This window comes from Streptopelia decaocto, assembly GCF_964273445.1.
Source record: "Streptopelia decaocto genome assembly, chromosome: 6".
Taxonomy (NCBI): Eukaryota; Metazoa; Chordata; class Aves; order Columbiformes; family Columbidae; genus Streptopelia; species Streptopelia decaocto.
Genome location: NC_138660.1, coordinates 4,977,818 through 4,996,771, shown reverse-complemented (window position 1 = coordinate 4,996,771; position 18,954 = coordinate 4,977,818). Strand labels below are relative to the sequence as shown.

General features: G+C 41.3%; 1 protein-coding gene across 1 annotated transcript; it reads right to left on the bottom strand.

The window, feature by feature from the left end:
- Positions 1 to 208: 208 nt before the first annotated feature.
- SEC62 (SEC62 homolog, preprotein translocation factor) lies at positions 209 to 17,777 on the bottom strand. The gene is made up of 8 exons (XM_082056575.1): positions 17,659 to 17,777; positions 10,125 to 10,233; positions 9,618 to 9,723; positions 6,863 to 7,067; positions 5,211 to 5,303; positions 3,243 to 3,303; positions 2,204 to 2,323; positions 209 to 1,652 (listed from the first exon to the last, which is right to left on the bottom strand). The coding sequence occupies exons 1-8, from the start codon at positions 17,692 to 17,694 to the stop codon at positions 1,186 to 1,188; spliced, it is 1,197 nt and encodes a 398-aa protein (XP_081912701.1). The 5' UTR covers positions 17,695 to 17,777; the 3' UTR covers positions 209 to 1,185.
- Positions 17,778 to 18,954: the final 1,177 nt, after the last annotated feature.

Sequence of the window (18,954 nt, the reverse complement as noted above, 5' to 3'; positions counted from 1 at the left end):
GTGTTCCAAACATCCAGCAGAAAGGGATGCGCGAGAGAAACTGAACAACTTCTCCAAGAGATTTATAAACAAATTATTAATGGTCACTTCATCTTAGCTTTGAGTTACCTGCATTTCTAAGCAGACAAATAACCTCCTGCCTCTTCGGTGTAAAAAGTATTCCAGTTCCAGAAAAGAGACAGTTTTAACATTAAGGCATACATACAGCTAGGTTGTTTGCTTTCATTTAATAAAGATCGATTTACTCATACTCAAATACATGGAATGTTGGCACAAAACTAAAGCTCTTGTGGAACAGCTACCAATCATACACAAATATTCCGTGAGGTCCTCTTGACTTGCATTTTTCTGATAGATACACCACAAAATGGCTTTAATAACACAAACTGAATGCTGGATCAAACCTCTAAATAATAAGTAGCAGATGAAGTAAATGGTTCGCTTTATTTGTAAATTATGTACAGAATACACTTTTTTTTAAATCAAGATGGAGCAGGAGAAAGAAAACAGCCATAATTTCCAAACTGTGCTGCTTCCTTCACCTGCTGGAGATGACATCTTTCTCTGAACCAGATGTACAAAACCAGTTTGGATTTCCTCAGTTGCTGGCACACAGCCCGCAGAAACAGAGAACGCTGCAGCCAAATTCAGCGCTACCGCCTTTTTTATGTGCAGCAAAATACTTCTGCTAAAACTAGTTGTCTTCGGAAATTTTTCACAATCTTTTGAAAATAAAATCAAGAAAAATACCAAGAAAGCTGTGAGCTCTGAAAGGTTTTACTTAACTAGCTGTCAAATGAGTATAACTAGGGATAATCTGAGATTTGGTCATTCAACTTTTACCTGTTTCACAAAAGCAAGTTTGAGAAGCGAAACTGATTGATCAGTTATGCAAGTGCCAGAAAACTACGGTTTTCAGTATGTTTGAGGACAATCTGGGCAATCTATCAATCAACAGAAAACTTGTCAGATTGATAAAACTTCCATAAATGGATATTAATGATTAACATGGTACCAAGTAATCAAGTTAATGGTTAAAAAAAATGAAGGAACTAGATATAAAACTGTTCGGTAACACGTACATTTCAGCGAACAAAGATGCTACTGTATGGTCTATGTTTTGGTGATCAGCCAACAAAGAAAATCCAACTCTTTGCACATACTTAGTCCCCAAACCACAGTGAGTTATGATTTTTCATGTGAAGGCCTACTTTCGGTATCTTCCTCCTCTTCCTCTTCACAATCCTCTTCATCTGTTTGCTGTTCCAGTTCCTCTTTTGTGATCATTTCAAAGTCGTTTCCATTGCCACTACTGTGCTGGGACCTGTCGTCTTCACGCCTGTCACTGTCAGTGTCTGAATGCCGCTCTCCTCCCGAGCCGTCTGTTCCCGAGTTCCTCGTTGCTTCTGTTTTCCCATCGTCTTCTTCCTTCTTCTCGCTATCTGATTTCTCCTCACTGTCGCATTTTTGCTGCTTTTTGGATTCTGATTTTTCCTCTTTCTTTGAGTCTGCTTTTGGTCCTTTGTATTCGTGTGTGTACAGGGGCCTGAAGGAGTCAATGAATCCCACGTCTGCTGTGAGGTTTGGCAGGAACCAGAAGTGGTGCCTTCCTCCAGTAATAAGCCAGATGATAAGGAAAAGGATGCAGCGAGCTGTATAGAAAAGGTGAAATTCATCCACACTGTACAGCTACGGTGTGAGAGATATCCACTACCACCCTCCCAAATCCAGGGACAGGGGTTGCCTTGGGAGAGAGTCTCATTCTGCAGCAACATTACGGAATAGTTTGTTCTCACCACGTCTCCCCACCCCATTAACCAAGTATTTTATGTATTATTCGGCTCTTATCCCCTCTGCTGAAGAAATATAGGACAAAAAATACCTTAAAAACCTGGTTACACCACTCTCACTACTGAATCTCTTCATATATACAGTTCTTGGGTTTGTTTTGCCTTTTTTTTTAAATGGAGGCTGTAAAAAAATCTCCACTATGCAGGAAACACAAGCAGGTGACACAAGCTTGTGTTTTCTTTTATTCTGTGGCCCAATTCTGACACCCAGTGGCCAGGAGGGAAATACGTACAGAGAATCAGTCTGGAAGTCAGACAGGCGTCACACATCTCAGACCACGTATATCAAGCAGCCTGTGTCTTGCCCCTTTTAACTTTCACTGGCTGATAAAGCGATGATGACGGACACTTACCAACGGCAAGAAGAAGAATACTGGCGACAAAACAGCCTGCGCCTACACTGAGGTAATAGACACCAACACGCATTTCTGCTGGCCAGAGAGGGAACAGCGTTGCAGCTATAACGGCAATCACTGAATAGAAAGATAAGGAGAAAAGCTTGAGGACCACGACTCGTTTTCCCCTGTACATGAAAAAAAGGTTCTAGGCTCAACATTTATTCAAGGTACTGCCTTAGCATAGTACGAGCTACTGACAGTACTTTAGTCCTTGACTAAAACCTTGTCTAGTCCCAGACCTCCTGTTCTCGTGTGGAGCAGGGGCACCCCCGGACCACGCTCAGTGACTCGATGTCGCTGTGCTCAGCGCAAAGAGCCGCTCCGAGGAGAGCGCACGAGCGAGCGGGTGATCAGGGAGCTGCTGTCACCAGCACGGCAGGACACAGCACAGCAGGGAGCTGGGTGGAGGTGGTGGCCCCAGGACTGAATATGGCCCCGAGGGTGACAGGGACTCTCAGGAAAGGGGGTGCTCTCATGGTGAGGAAGCTGGGAGGCACAGGTTGAGGTGTCAGACCAGCAGTACTGAGATCTGTTAGCTCACTGGTGTCAAGTTGCATGAATACTTATTTAGATTAAAAACCAAAATTAACTGATTCGGCTTACCCTGCACAGTACCAGTTCTAAGGTCAGAAGGCTATCACTCACAGTTTCAAATAATGCCTTTAACATCTTTCACATTTATATATATATCCTACATTTGTCTGTTGGGCAACTTACTCGTTAGTTTAAAGCAACAGAAATTAACAGCTTGCAAACTTGTACAAGTTCATGTATTTGCTAGAGCACACTTCAGGTTTGGGTTTGTTTGTTTAAGCGTGTGTAGCTCCTCCACCACAAGATCAAAATTCACATAAGTGGACCAGTATCAAATCACACTGACATTGAAGAGCAAAAGCTTTGTCCAGGGAAAAGGCAAACCTCCTCACGGACAGACAGACCTGCTGATACTGTGACTACATTTACAGTGTGCTCACTAATTTCTACTCTTACTTACCAAGTACAAGTCCCATGGCAAAAGTTTTAAAGTGAACAGGGTCATAGATCCACACGTACACCTAGAACAGAAATAATGTGGTTTACACTTGGAAATCAAGCTCTCTGATCAATGATTTCATTTATTCCCCTATCCAAATGCTTATGGCTGTGCTGCAATACACAGGCACAGAAGGAGATGACCAGCCCCAGGGCCACACACCCACGTGCCCACACCGACCGCCTTCGCTACGGGATTGTTATCAGTGGAGCTGTGTGGCTGGAGGCCCAAGGACATGGTGCAGAGCTGGGCAATGTGCTGGCTGGGCTGGAGCCTTCCAGCCAGGAGGGGAGGAGGAAGGGAAGGAGCTTCCACACAGAGAAAAACAGGCTGGATCTCTCAAAGAATTACTTCATGAAAGAAGCTATACCCAGAGTAACTTACAGGGGATGTAAAATCCTGGGGAAAACAATCAGGCAGTAAAAAGTGATGAGGAAATATAAGATTCAGAAATATCACCGAATCAAGGTTTCTTTTCATCTTTCTTTATTCATTAATGTTGTTCAGCATGAAGCCAAAAAAACTTGTGTAAGAAACATAAAAAGTTCCTCAAGTGCACCACGTGCAAACAAAAAATACTTGTAGTTTTGCAGAGATTCCCTTAAGTGGGAAAAACACCAGACTGAACATATGGACAAAGCAGTCAGCTGAAACGCTCAATTCGGCCTCAGTCCCATCTGATGGCCTCAGATAAGTGCAACTGTACCCTCTGTGCCACAGCGCTGTTATCTGAATGTCTACAGTTGCAACACTCAGTACCAAACGTTTGTGCGGGAACTGTGGATCCATTTCAACCAGATTTGCTCAGCCTTGTAAAAAAACAAGGCTGCTTGGTAAAGTGCAGAACTTTCCAAACTAGAAAAACTGGGCTTTTTTTTTTTTCCTTACCAAACTAAACACTTTGAATCTTAACTATTGCTAAGTACTGTTATAGTGCAAATACAGTCCTGGCCCCTCATTTTGAACACCGCAGGCATTCCGGTGACAACAGGGAGGACAAGAGGTAGGTGTGATTCTGTATGAGGTGGGATGAAACAGAGCAAGGTAGGTGGTAAGAGAACTGACTGAGAAAACAAACATTCATAGAGGAAGCATATTTTCCACGCAAGTGATTTATTTACAGCATTTGCTTAGGGGAGATTCCAGTACAGTGCACACGGCATCAACACAGAGCACAGTATAATTTTGCTGAAGTGAAGACTTACCACTTCTCCCAAATTTTAAAAGCACAAATATGACTCTACATTACAGAGCTCTTAAAGAATTCAATTATTTGTCTTCCAGGAAAACAAAGTGCAGAGAAGTATTTAAGACCACAATTTCAGTGGTAAAGCCAGGAGGAGAATTCAGGAATGCCTAAGTGCCACTGTCTGCTCAGATCACAGAACCAGGCGGCTTCTGGATAGCAGATACTTTTGGTTTCCCCTCCTGTGATTGATCATGTTCTAAAAGTCTTGCGTTTTGTTTAGAGATATTTCAGCGTGACAATGGCCATAAAATAATTTGGGCTGGAAGGGACCTCAGGAGGTCTCTAGTTCACCCTCCTCTTCAAAGTGGGGTCAGATGTGAGGCCGGCCCAGGTTACTCTGGGCTCTACCCAGGCTGGATTTGAAAGCTCCTCAGCCTGGAGGCTGCAGAACTGCTCTGGGCATCTTGCACCAACACCCCACTACACCCCGCAGACAGACAGCTCACCAACACTTAACTACCTGTGGTTAAGTTTTCTTTCAGATTTTCTTAAGTTACTGTCCTACCTTTATCTCCATCTCACCTCTTTGTAAATATCTAAAAATCAGATGTTTCAAGATTAGCCTTCATATTGCCATTAATTTTTCTTTCAACGTGAGTTTGCAGGAATACAGTAAATTAACATCTTATCTGACAACAGTACATTGGCACTAACAGTTATAAAGTACCCGTAAATCCTACCTCATTTCCATCCAAGAAAACTTGGTCTTCATGTGGCTCAAGTTTGAATTTCCTCTTAGTTTCCTTTTTCTTGGGTGTCCCCGGGGTCTCATCCTGGGGACAAACACAAATTATACACATATTAAACCAACAAAAACCCCACAAACAAACAACAAAGACAAACAAAACCAGGAAGAGGGGTTTAATTTCTAGTATTTGCATATATTAACTTTTTGTTTGCTTATATTGTTTTGTTTAAAGTGAAGATGCTTTATTTCCTCCTGTTCTCATTTATTACCAAGTGAGTATCTCAAAAATAAAGGAAAATTGTAAGGAAAGAGAAATTTTATTTTCAGCTAGTGTCTAAGGATGAGAATATGTCTTCAGGGTTACATTACGTCTTCAAATGCATAGCAGAAAGTCTGCACAAAAATCAACGTTCAACGCTTCGTAATCACTGCTTTATTAGAATTAGTTAGTACCTTGGTGCCACATTTACCACATGGGGATCCTTTCAGAATCAATTTCCGCCTGTTTATTCCCTGCCCTCCTCAATCTCTTTTTGGATCTTGTGCTTTCTTTTCCCTGCCTCCATTTCCTTTTCTTTGCTTGAAATTAACTTTTTAAGTTTTTTCCTGTGTTGTTGTTCAAGTTACTACCCAATGACTTACATAATCCACTAAAATATAATTTCAATAATTAATGATCAGTTTAAAATTAACATTACATTTAATAATGTATCACTCCAGATGACAGAGAACTGGAAGGGTCCGTAACTTTCATTATTGGCATTTAAAGTACTTCAGGAGTTAGGTCATCTTATATTGGCTTCTATGTTTAGAATGTCAGCAAGATTTTGTTTATAATTCTTTTATTAGACATGCAGTGTTCTTCTGAGATCCAGACCTTTGTACACAGATCATACCTCTCACTAAACATGCCATTATTTCACTTAGGAGTGGCTGGAATAACTTTTGAAGACTACCCTGCTAACTCTCACTGGACTCATAACCACTGTATGCAGAAGAAAAAACACACCCCTTCATCAAGTTTCTCCTGTGGATTCCTAACATTTTAATTTAGGAATTCTGTTCTGCTAATAAAAGAAATCAGGAATGAAAACGTGAACAAGCACATGAAAACTTGTACTGTAATAACAGCTTGCACTTTAAAGAAAGTAAACTGTAAGTCCGAAAACCAGGCATTATGCAGATTAGTAATGGAGCTGCCATACACCAAAGTGCCCGCTCTTGCAGAGCTATTTCCAAGCACCAAATATCACATATTACATTCCAAACATTCTTATTACCAAACACTGCAAAACTGTTTTTGTTTCACACATGCAGCTGCACTGTTCTGAGATGTGAGGTCCCATGAACACTTGTACAAAGCATCACTGCCCACCGCAGCTGAACAGGTTAACTCAATCTACATTAGAGATGATGAGGCACACAAAGGCCCAACTGAAGCCTCTTTTTTGATCTAGATCAAAATCAGAAGAACTCCAAAGTTAAAAAAAAAAAAAAAAAAGCAGTAAATTTTAGAGATGAAAAGAGGCAAAAAAGGCACGTCACATATTAGAACAACTAACCATAATTTTAAGCCAATGTAATCTTGTCAGTTAATGTATTCTCTGTGACAGGGTCATCACTTCTCTCACAGATAGTACTTACCTTCTTACACTCCTCTTTTTCACCATCCTTTTTCTTTTCCTTTTCTTTCTTAGTTTTTTCATCTTTGCCACTTTCCTTCTTGCTCTTTTTCTCCTCCTCTTTCCCACTCTCGGCCTTTCCTTTTTCCTTTTCTTTCTTTATATCCTTGTCAGGTTTCATTTTCATCACTTTCAATGCTCGATGAAAGAACTGTTTTTTCAGCAGCCTTAACATGAAAAAAGTTAAATGGTACATTTAAGTGTGGCTTCAATAAGAACATTTACACTCGATTACATTATTAGATACCAGTTTAGATTATCTAATATAATAATGAATAGCATGACTAAAGACAGAGCTCATCATCATCTGCTCTATTTACAACTATATACACCAGACCTAATTTCGCTGTGTCTCACTTCTTGCTTTGCTTTTTTTGTTCTTCTGTTCAAAACTGGGTTAAAAACCATACTTTTCTGTGGCGGCATTTTGTATACATAGAAACGAATGTAAAAGATGTAGGATGGAGGAAGCCACCAGGTCAATTTAATTATCTTTCCCATTAACGAAACTCCATCCAATTTTCAAGCTTATGTTAATGAATTTCATAGCAAAAATTTAAAAAATGGGCATACTGTTTGTCAAGTTCCTTGGTAAGAGGAGCACGACAAAATAGAATCACTCTGTTGGAACTGCAGCACATACGTAAGGACTCCGAAACTACAAACATACCTTACAGGAAGCCCCTAGCAGGGCACCATAAGCAGTATTTGGTAATCTTAAGGTTCTCACCAACAAGTAACTTCCTTGAAAGGCTCACAGCCAAATTCAGAACAGAGACTGAGAGGAAGCCACAGGGTATGAAATCCAAGCACCCATTCACACCAAAAATCCCGATTCTATGCCTCAAATCGATTTTATTCGTCCTTGACTTCTTTCATCTCCTGCTGCAGGCCAAATCCTTATGCTGGCCTACTGATTGTTAAATTAGGAAAACTCACTAAAGAGAGAGAAGTCATTCAACCAATTAAACTTCTGTGCATGCTGACCATCAAACCAAGTTGTTTCAGGTATATATAAAAACTTCCTGCAGGCAATTGTTGACACGGATTCTCTTTCTAGCAAAAAAAAAAAAATCACTTGTTTGGGAGAAACTACTTTTCTTCACAGCTGCAAGTTTAGGGGGCTCAGGTAGTGAGCAGCGCACAGGACAGGTCTGGCCTGCAGGACAGCTCTTCCACTTACAGGAGCGACCTCTGTCTCGGATGGAATACAAAAAGACAGGACGATGCAAGACCTGCTGCTCACAGCCATGTCCTGAAGTGGGACAGACCCTGACGTAACTAACAAAGTTCACATTACTGCTGATTCCCGACCTGTTAACCCTCTACGAATGTGCTGAACAAGGCATTACTGATGTAGCTTATTTGTGAACAAATCCCCTCAAAAGAAAAGTGGCTGAACTTAGATCAACGTGTAAGTGTACAGGGAGAGCTTATGTACTGGAGCAGCCATATCAATTCAGTTCATAACTTGTTTTAAATATGCAACTGATAGATGCAGTTGATAAGGGATGAAGGAGCAGGACCTGATGTTCAGTTTTTGTTTGATGGAGAAGGTAAAACAAGCAATAACCACAACAAGAGAGTTAAGGTACTTGTTTTTAATATGAATTAGAGCTTAAACAGCCTCTTATACTGAAGAGACTAGCTATATTAAGACATTCCTCCATCCTTTCCAAAAGGCAGAGGAAGCAGACAGTGTTAACGTTTAAAGCTCTGAAAACAGCTTCAGTGGCCAAAGGTGGCCTTAGCATTAGCAATATAGAAGCAAGCAAGAGAAATCAAACCGCACACATGGTATGGTGCCAAATGGATCATCGAGGCATGAAACGATACTGGTGATAAAAATCAGTGCCAGAGAACAGCGGATTTTCTTTGCGCGCTGCTCAGGCATTCTTTACACTGCTGGAGCTGAAGGGCTTAACCAACTGTCATCTCATCCGGTGTTTAGTAACTGAAGAACAAACACACAGACTTCTACCTCAGTCCAAAGATTCCGGAAGGGAAGACTTATTTTTATGCTTGCATTAAAAAAATGCTTTTTTTCCTAAACTTTCTTGAAGAAATCAGCAAAAGGATTAAAGTTCAAGCACAGAATCAACCCTGCCTCAGCCCTGGAACTGGGGGGAGAATCTCACCTTGCTGGATGGCTATCTAAAAAAATGCCAGAAAAAAAGACTAAATATTAGCCATTTTCTTCATTTCTAAGCAGCTTTCGCAAAGCTCTCAAAACACAGGCAGTCCCTTTTAACCTATGCATCTGCCTCAAATGAGTGATAGTCACAATATGCCATTCATCTAAACAAAGCACACAGAGTACATTAAGCAGCAGAGAAATAACATTTGAGAGGCATAAACTGAACCTCCAAGTCCAGCTTCTGCCGTGATGGCAGAATAGGTCCAAAGGAAGGCAGGACTTGAGAGCTCTGACCCTACCAACTTAAAATAACTATAAAATTTAGGAAAGTAATTTTGTTCATCTTGCTGCTCCAAGTAGCATAATGAAAGCAAGGAAGAGTTTTGAGAATAAAGCTAATGAAATTACATTTCTGGTGTGACACTCTCAAACACAGTAATAAAAATATAATCATTATTTTTACATACAACCACAGATGTTTTACAGTGCAGGAAGCCTGAGTGAAACTGGTTCCTAAATAACTAAGACATCTTGACAGCTACGCTCATTAATAAAATCGATGAATTAGGCTAGGTCATACCTGTTGCAGTAATCAACTACAGACTCTCGGGTTGTAAATAAAGCCTCTTCTCCTTTCTTTGCTTTTGCCCATTTAGAATCCAGGAGGCAATCCACAGCTTTTGAGGCTAGAGGGAAAAATGGAATTAAAAATGTGTTAAGATTGATTACATTTATTTTAAGATTTAGTCTACATTCCCTGAACCACACCAACCAGTCAGTCAGTTCAGGCGATGTTCCACATCCTCTCAATCTTTAAAGTAAGACCAGCCACTATTCTGAAATACTTTACTCTTGACAACTATACACGTTTAAATCACAGAGTTAAAAGTTACTGTGTTTACTTAAGGCTAATAAGATAAATTTTATGGCTATCTAATGCCTAGATAAATTTTCACACCCAAACTCTAAGATCAGTATTTATTAGATAAAGCACTAATAATAAAAACAAAACAAGTCCTCTCCCTGTCCCCCCCGCCAGGTACAATGTTAGAAGAAAGTTTCATTCTCTAATTAAAAATACCCCTACCAATAAAATAATCAACTCGGTGGCCCATCATGTTGGTGGATTTTGTTGGACAGTTGAAACGTAAGTATTTAGCAACAGCCTTCTCCTCTTTGAACGGCTCACCCACCTCCTACAACAGTAAAAGTGCAAAATTAATACAGTTCTAAACACATGGGAAAATCATTCATTTGGGTTCAAAAATCAGACATTGCGAAGTCCTCATTATTTTATGGAAATATATAAATAACAAATAAAATGTAAGAGATGTGAAACTAGATCAAGTAAATTTTCCCAAGAACTTTCTGTCTACATAAAGAAAAACAGCAGGAATTCTTAAGTTACATGATCTGAACATAACGACTACGAACGCTTTTAACAGCTCTGGAAAGAGAGCAAATTAAAGGAGGAGCTAAGAGGAGGGCACTGGGCACACAGGAAGCTACTCAAGGCACAAGAAGCTTGGAGAAAAAGTTGTGAAGCTGGAGAGCAAAGAAACAACAGTGAGGAATGAGTATGTATGAAATGACAGCAATGTAGGCATACCGACAGAATACAAAACTGCTTGAATTTCATGTGAAAGAGGATAAAACCATGTTGAAAAGAAGCTGGAAGATTTGGCTACAAAATGTCAGTACTGCTGCACGACTATAAAATGACTTGAAACTTCAGAGTACCATTGAGGAGATTCTTCCAGTCTAAAGACCAGGAACATCAGGACGAATTACTCAAACATCAAACCAGACATTTTACAAAAAGGGAGCCCTCAGTCTGCACACAGAGTTTATTAACACACAGAATTTATTAATTCTGTACATTTACCAACTTGCAGAGAGGTAGCAGAACTCAGGTTTGTAAGACAGAAGGATGGAGATGGTCATTTTCAATTATGTAAAATTAAGACCTAATATTTGCAAGCAGGAAAGGACAACTTTACTAATGTTCCTGCTTTGCAACAACATACCTGAAAAAAACATTTTCCATATTACAATGACTCAAGCAAACTCCCTGAAAATTCCTTTCTGTGGGACTGTTTTTCATCAGTAATTCTCAACCCTCCCCTCCCCGACCTGCAGATCAGTAACAGAATTAACACTGGGACATCTTTTCAGAGTGCCAGTACCTTTTTTTCCATACCTATTCTTCTCATGCTGGCCAAAGAAATAGATTACAGAAGCCACAAAACAGATTGGTGACGTACAGGAATGTGTAGAATTCAAAGATTCTATTTCAAGACAATGTTTTTAAAGGTCAATAAACATATACAAGCTCTGTTAGCACTTTTGAGGTGTGTAACCATAATACTGAAAGCACGTTAAACAGAAATGCAAGGTCAAATAGATGTTGTTACAGCAGAATAAAAATTTCAGATGGCGAGAGAGTTGTTAATTTTCAACAGTTTGCATGGCTAACTTTCAAAATCAACTGGTTAATGAATTATCCTTCCTGACTGGATTGTTGCTTTTCCTATCTGAGGACAATTTTAAAGAGAATAACACAGACATGAGATATCCAAATGACCAAAAGCATTCTGTAGTTTGTTAGTTCTGAGATTACTGATATTTAAAACCTAAATTCTTTATATGCATGCAGGAGTATGCTCTCATACTCACCAGTCAGGCAGTTTTAAAAACATGTGCCCAAATTGAGACAGATGACCCTAACAGTCCTCATATAGATTACATTAACTCCTTCTCCATGTTATTTTTTTTTTAAATGATTTAAAAATCTGTATAAAACATCAGATAACTCACAGAAAACAATTCACTAATTGGCAGTGTGTGTATGTACATAATTTATATGCTGTGGTTTGATGTCCCCTGATACAGTGCAGTTGTACCAGCGATTGTAAATCACTGGCTAAATTGCCAAGTTTGGTACCAAACCAGACTTGGTTTAACAGCAACTAAAAGAGTGACAATGCATTTAAAGAAAATGAGGGAAGGTACCACCATCACCGCATGGCAAATGCACTAAAGTACCACGGAAAACGATGACTATGTGCAGCAACCCAGTTTCAAAATAATGCTTTTCTAATATTTCCTACCAGCAAATGAAACTTAGAGGGCAAATGTTCTTCACAGCACAGACTGTAAAACAGGCAGAGAAGCTTCAGATTTTCGCATCAGTGTTAATTCCTCTGCTAGAATGTTTTTTTCTTCCTAAAATATTTATGACTCTGCTAGGCCATGTGATACACTCACTATATAGGCAGTGGCTGGCACTAGATTTTTTTTTTTAATTGCTCCTTACTGTCTATTGCTTTGTCCTTTTCTGTGGGATAGTTTCATAATATCCCAAGCAAAAGCAAAATCTGCCCTATGAGAAAGACTGCCACAGTTTAACCCCGCTCATTCTGAGCAAGTTTCCCCTGCAATTTAATCCCCATTTTTCATCCTATTTTCACCCCTTTATTTGAAGAGACATGCTTCTGTTAAAATATGAAAATAGATGACTGTCAGAATATTAAATTTCATTACAATTTTTTTTACTATTATCTTCCAAACCAAATTATAGCACAGTGCATTTTGAACTTCCGTCAGTATGCTGATGTACTTCCCAGTTAACTCAACTTCCAACCGGGACTGCAGCAGCAAAGAGACCTGTATACATTGAAAATAAAAACATCTGAACTGAGCTATTAGAATGAGCATGTCCATGAGGTTCCTTCTCCCCTTCATCTCTAACTAAGGTTGACTTATTGTGGTTCTCTTACTCCTGGAACCCTTCAATAGATGTCAAAAGGCCAGGGTATATTTGTGGTCTGAAATGTCACCCTTTTTTCCACCTCGCTTTGTATCACAGTTGTGAGAAGACAAGCAGAACCCAAGACAGGCTGATTTCCTTCCACAGCATTATAATGTAAACAAGGTTTCTGGAAAATCAGAAGAGAGTAAATGATGACTATCACTAGCAAGACAACTTATTTCACATGCAGACAGACATGTTACAATGATCTATGCTAAAGGGCTCATCAATATTCTTTGATTTCAATAAAATTAATATCTAGATTATTCTTTTGCTCCTACATCTGAGAACTTAGATTTTCAGAACACTGTCCCTCGCAGAAGACCTCTGAAGCCTAACAGTTTATACAGTTTTCAGATAAGGAAAAGAAGAAATGTAAGCACATTTGTCATGTGCGGCCTGTTTTTCAAGCTGAGCGGCTACGTCAAAAATGACATTATGTCCACCCATGTTCCGTTCCTCCTACTTCTCCTCATATTATAAGGGCACAACAACTGCATTAGAATTATCTTCCCTGAAGATGGTCTAAGCACATCAAAGCTTGGGCTGAATCGCAAGACTGTATTTTTCCTTCCCCTGTTGACTCTCAGAACCTTAGACTAGAAGATGTCCTGTGGCAGGGGAGTGGGTACTCCTCATTCATTCTGCTCAAACATTCATATTTTGCCTAAAATAAATCAAGATGCAGTAGGAGAAAGAAAAAGCACACAAATTAGCATGATTTATCACTGGGTGGGAGTGGGTAGGGAGAAACAAACACATTAGGGTCTCGGGATTTGCTTTTATGACTCCATCTATATTTTCTTCAGTGACTAATAAACATAAAATAGTCTGACTCCTGCACTGATGACCAGTACACGGATTGCCTGAGGACTCCTAAAAGAAACTGTTGCAGACTCATGCAGAGAAACCAGTTCTTCTGGATTACCATGGCTGTGTGCTAGCCATAAGACATTAACTTTTCTTTACAGAAGAAGATTAACAGATATTTTCTGGCCTATACATATCCTATAAAAATATTTGTTTGCTTCCTTCTTTTCAGCCGTCACTATTTTTCTTGAGCAAAAGCTGTAAATATAGAGTTCTAAAACACGTGCCAAAGAAGCAATGTACAGTACTTCGAACACGCCAGCTTCAGTCCCCTTCTAACCCTAAATGTTTTGTTTTGGCTTTTTCCCTCCCCACCTCCAAAAGTGTAATTCAGATTTTCAAAAGACAGTGATTCTTCTTTTACTGAAAAGTGGGGCTGCTACTCTGAATTTATATTTTTCTGCATTCCCCGCTGCCAAACTTTGCTTCTTCCTCCTGTATCACCTGATACTGTTCTGTGTTACCATCCCAGTCAGTTTTACTAGAATTCATGAGGAAAAAAAAAAAAAAAAAGACAAATGGGCAAACTGAATTAAAATCTGCATCACGGAAAAACTGAATTGTAATTTCTGAAGATCCTTTCCACACTCATTCACAAAAAATACAGCACTGGAAGTAGCAATGCAGCTGTCGCATGTTTTCCTTCCAGCAGAGCCCAAATCAAGACACGATAGAAAATATTGATTAGTAGATGTCCTTCATCAGAAGACTCTCAAAACTTGAATCCAGTGATTCAAGAGGGAAAAAAAAGTTAACAAGGAAAGTATGTGCTATTAATGGCATATACAGGGCATTGATGCCACCTCAGCCATCAATTTGCAGTGAGACATTTGCCTAAGAACTGTCTTCTCTCTTCCTAAGAGCAGTATTTATATGCATTAACATTTCTAGAGTAGAGGGCACAGCACTGAGGTGCTGCTCAAGTGCTATTAACCACAACACAAAGATAAACAAAACTTCCCATGGGCAGAATAAAACCATGCACAATGGAATCCAGCCAAGGTAATTAAAACTTAATGCCTACTTAACAGTCAAACTGCAGACCTGCCAACAAAGTGCCACGTGTTACCCAGCTGAATGCTTGTCAAAGTAACCAACTCTGAAGATTTTGTGCTTAAGTGAGTTATTTCAGCTCTTGGCAAAAATACGGTTCCATACGTGGATATGTGGTTTTTTTCCGAGAGATGAAATAGCTTTGATCAAGCTGCTGGAGTAACAGGCATTCAGAGACATCCCCTGTCTTTTGAGATGTAAATGTCTAAAAAAAAAAAAAAATTAAGCTAGCTGTTAGATGTGTTTTCTTTTAATAAGTCCTTTATATAGAGCAAGCATTCTTGATTTCAGAAATTTGTATCATGTGGGGACACATTGGCTCAAACAATCTGCTTCCCACAGACCAGTCCCTTTTCACTCCTGCACATCTGAAGTAATTCCATTAATTACAGTTAAATTGCTGTCAGGAATGACACTCTGAAAACTTTACCTTTGAAATGTCTTTATTCAAACTTTTGAAGTTAAGATTTCTGCAACTTCCATCACTTCCAGTTTGTAGCCAGAGGAAGAGCCTTAACTGTGCAATACAGATTGAGCAATGTGTCTTTTTATGAAAATGCATAGAAAACACATCCTTCCTGTTATCACTTCCGAGGGAACACACATAAAGTAAGCTTGTTAGAACTTAGAAGACTTTTTTTCACATCTCATCTCACATGTAGCTGGCTGATCTCACTACCACAATTTCAATCTTGATGACAGACAATATCCTATTAAAATTATTCAGAACCCCGTTTCTGTACAAATAGTTATTTGTAACTGAACTCTATTACATCAGTCTCTTCCAGTTGAATATACCTGTTCCTGCGAAGAACCTTCCTCTTGTCAAGAAATACAGCTCTGCCTAATGACAATGGGGTTTTCAAATGCTGGACATATACAAAGTATGGTAGTCTATTTATTAAGGAGTACATATCACCATAAAACAAGTACACGCTTCTAGAGCACTTGAAACATCTACAAATAAAATTTCCACACTTCATTTTAAAAGAAGAAACTTGCAGCATTATCCTGAAACATGATAATCATACTGTAACTATGCCAATAGAGTCCAAAAAGAGCTTTAAAAACGCTCACCAAAAACAACAACAAAAAAACAAAGCGCCAAGAAAAATACATGTTGTTTTATTCACTGACCAATTAGGAACATCCTCTGGGCATTCAACAGTATTCTTTGTTTGCTGCCTTGTCTTCCCATTGTTGTCGACATAACACTGGGAAACTAATAAGATGCAATACACATTTATCTGTATAATTATATCACAAATTTAGGCCACAATCTTAAAGCTTAAGTGTTAACAGCCAGACATCGATTTCATTACTGACAATCCAGGAAATACTTCTGCTAACAGGCTCGAAATTAAGCATGTGCTTAAGTGCTTGCAAGACCACAGCCTTGGGTATTATACAAAACATTACATTACATTTAATTTGGTTTTGATGGATGCTTTATTGAGCTATTGTCGTCCTTACTAAGGGACAGTCTATTATGATTATGAAAAGAGAATAATTCTGTAATGTGTTACAATAATTCATTGAATGCCTGTGATTGATAAGGTTTGCTTAACAAGATTCTGATTAATTACTCTTTGCATCTATTCCCCTCTCCACCCCACGAGTAATCTGAATTAAAGGAACAAAAAGAACAAAAAAGGAACCATTAGAGTACAGACACTTCTCCATCTTCTGGGGGGAAGGGAAAGTGGGCTGGGAAGGGAAAGGAAGGGAAAGGAGAGAGGGCAACCAAGCAGAAGGATGACATATGAAGCGTGCATTGTTTAACAGCTCTATGATTTCTCTCATGAATATTATCTCCACTTACAGCAGAGCAATAAATCCCAAACAAACACTATTTAGGCTTAGGGTTAATAATACATAACAGTAACAGGCATCACGGCAACTGATGCTGTAACTACGCCCAAAATATCCATTAGAACCTCTGTAAAACTCACTGTTAAAAGTTATATATCAGGAAGTCCATATTTGCAGGTAAGTGAAATACCTAAACGATCTTCATTTTGCTTTTAACACCATATAATTCTCACTGCATTTCAACACCATCTTAAAGCTGATTAGGTTTATTTTCAGATGCGAGTGTTTGTATACGTTTTCTAAAACCAAATTTCCTTTCCTTACTACATTATTTCCTGGCTGGGGCACGTCTGTTTTTAAGCTACTTTTACCATCTGTCCCATGTCTTGCTTACAAACCACAGAACAGACCGGCCGAGTGTCGGCTCCAGGCTACGGTGGCTGCTCGCCTGGGGTTTTTTGAGTGTTTGCACCACACTGAGCTATTGTTTGCCATGGGTAACGGGTGAGATCCCAATTATAATACAGCGATTAAAAACTATTAACAACTCGAAATCTCAAGCTCTAAGATGTACTGCTGAGGGCACAAACCCCGTGAGGACAGAACCGTGGGGCCCTGGGACAACCAGGTGGGGCCAGGGATGGGCCGGGGAGCCGGGCCCGGCTTCCCCCGGCCGCCCCTCAGCTCCCCCGAAACGCTCCTACCTGCGCTTCCCCGCCAGCTTTTCTCGGTATTTACTAAGACTTGTGGATTTGCTAGAAAATTCTGAAGAAAACCTGTCTCCCGGTGCCAGCCCGGGCTTTGACCGACCCCCGATGCGGCGCTCCCGCTGCCCCGGCGGCGGCCGAGACGAGGCCGCTTCCCCCAGCGCCCGGGCCGCCCGGCACCGCTCGCCGCCGCCTCCTCGCAACGGCACGGCGAGGCCGCAGAACCGAGGGGGATGCCCCTCTGAGGGGCGGCCGGGCCACCCCGCACGGCTCGCCTGGCGGGGCAGGGCTACCCTGAAGACGCGGAGGGGGGTGCTGCCGCCCGGGGAGGGGGCGCAGGCCGGGCAGGGAGGGAGAGGCTCGGCTACCTGGATCCGCTTCCTGTGCCTCCGCCGCTCCGCCATGTTGTCCCCGTCTGCTCCGCCGGTGACGTGGGCCGGGGCGGGGGGAGGCGGCGGCCTCGCGAGAGGCGGCGGGAGCCGGCGGAGGGGCGGGAAGGGCACGCGAGGGCCGCGCGTGCCCCCTCAGAGCGCGGCGACGGGGCTGGCGGCCGCGGTTCCCTCAGCCCCCCTCAGCGCCTCAGCTCTCCGAGCCTCGGTAGCTTCGCCGGGCGGTGCCGGGCTCTGAGGGAAAGCTGGCTCACAGAATCACAGAATCTCAGGGATTGGAAGGGACCTCAAAGGATCATCCAGTGCAATCCCCCCATGGAGCAGGAACACCCAGCTGAGGTTACACAGGAAGGTGTCCAGGCGGGTTGGAATGTCTGCAGAGAAGGAGACTCCACAACCCCCCTGGGCAGCCTGGTCCTGTGTCTGTCACCCTTACTGAGAAGAAGTTTCTTCTCAAATGTAAGTGGAACCTTTTGTGTTCCAATTTGTACCCCTTGTCCTATCATTGGTTGTCACCGAGAAGAGCCTGGCTCCATCCTCCTGACACTCACCCTTTGTATATCTGTAAACATTAATGAGGTCACCCCTCAGTGTCCTCTTCTCCAGCTCCAGAGCCCCAGCTCCCTCAGCCTTTCCTCACACAGGAGATGCTCTGCTCCCTTCAGCATCTTTGTTGCCCTGCGCTGGACTCTCTCAAGCAGTTGCTCGTCCTTCTTCCCTGCCCTGGTTCAAGAGGCATCTCTGCCCGCCTGCTGGCCGAGGGGCCGGATTGTGAGGCCTCCCCTGCAGCGGTCTGGTTAATGAGAAACTCCCCTGAGGGGAGATGTCACCTGTCCGTGGCCAGGCCTCATCCTGCAGGGCTCGGGCCCTGCTGTCTAAAGTTCAGCTCCCAAATTGGCACTGAGGTGCTCGGAGATGTCACTTGGGATGTGAGGACCTGTCCTGCTGGAAAAAAAGGTGCTTCAGCTTTTAGGCAGTAAAAATCTGTATGTTCAATTTTCATGCTCCTAAATAGGCCGCTAGGCCTTAAAGACGCTTGATACAGCGGGCCTTTGTTAGTTGTTACTTGAACGCACTCTGGTTGCTAAGACCTTCTCATGTACCTACAGAATCAGATTTAGAAAGTAAAATGGCCTTTTGTCAGGAGTTGTCCTGCGTGCTTTCACCATGAGGTCACTCAAGTTAGCAAAGCATATAATGGTTTATCCTGGCTTCGTGTTTCCAAACCACACCCTGGCACTTTACGATGGAAAAGTATGTACAGTGCTGTATTGT

Coding starts and splice junctions, on each gene's coding strand:
- SEC62 (XM_082056575.1), bottom strand. CDS start 17,694: ATGGCGGAGCGGCGGAGGCACAGGAAGCGGATCCAG. Junction 10,234..17,658: donor GGCACAGGAAGCGGATCCAG/GTAGCCGAGCCT, acceptor TTACTGTTGTAG/GAGGTGGGTGAGCCGTTCAA. Junction 3,304..5,210: donor TTTTCTTGGATGGAAATGAG/GTAGGATTTACG, acceptor TTTCTGTTCTAG/GTGTACGTGTGGATCTATGA.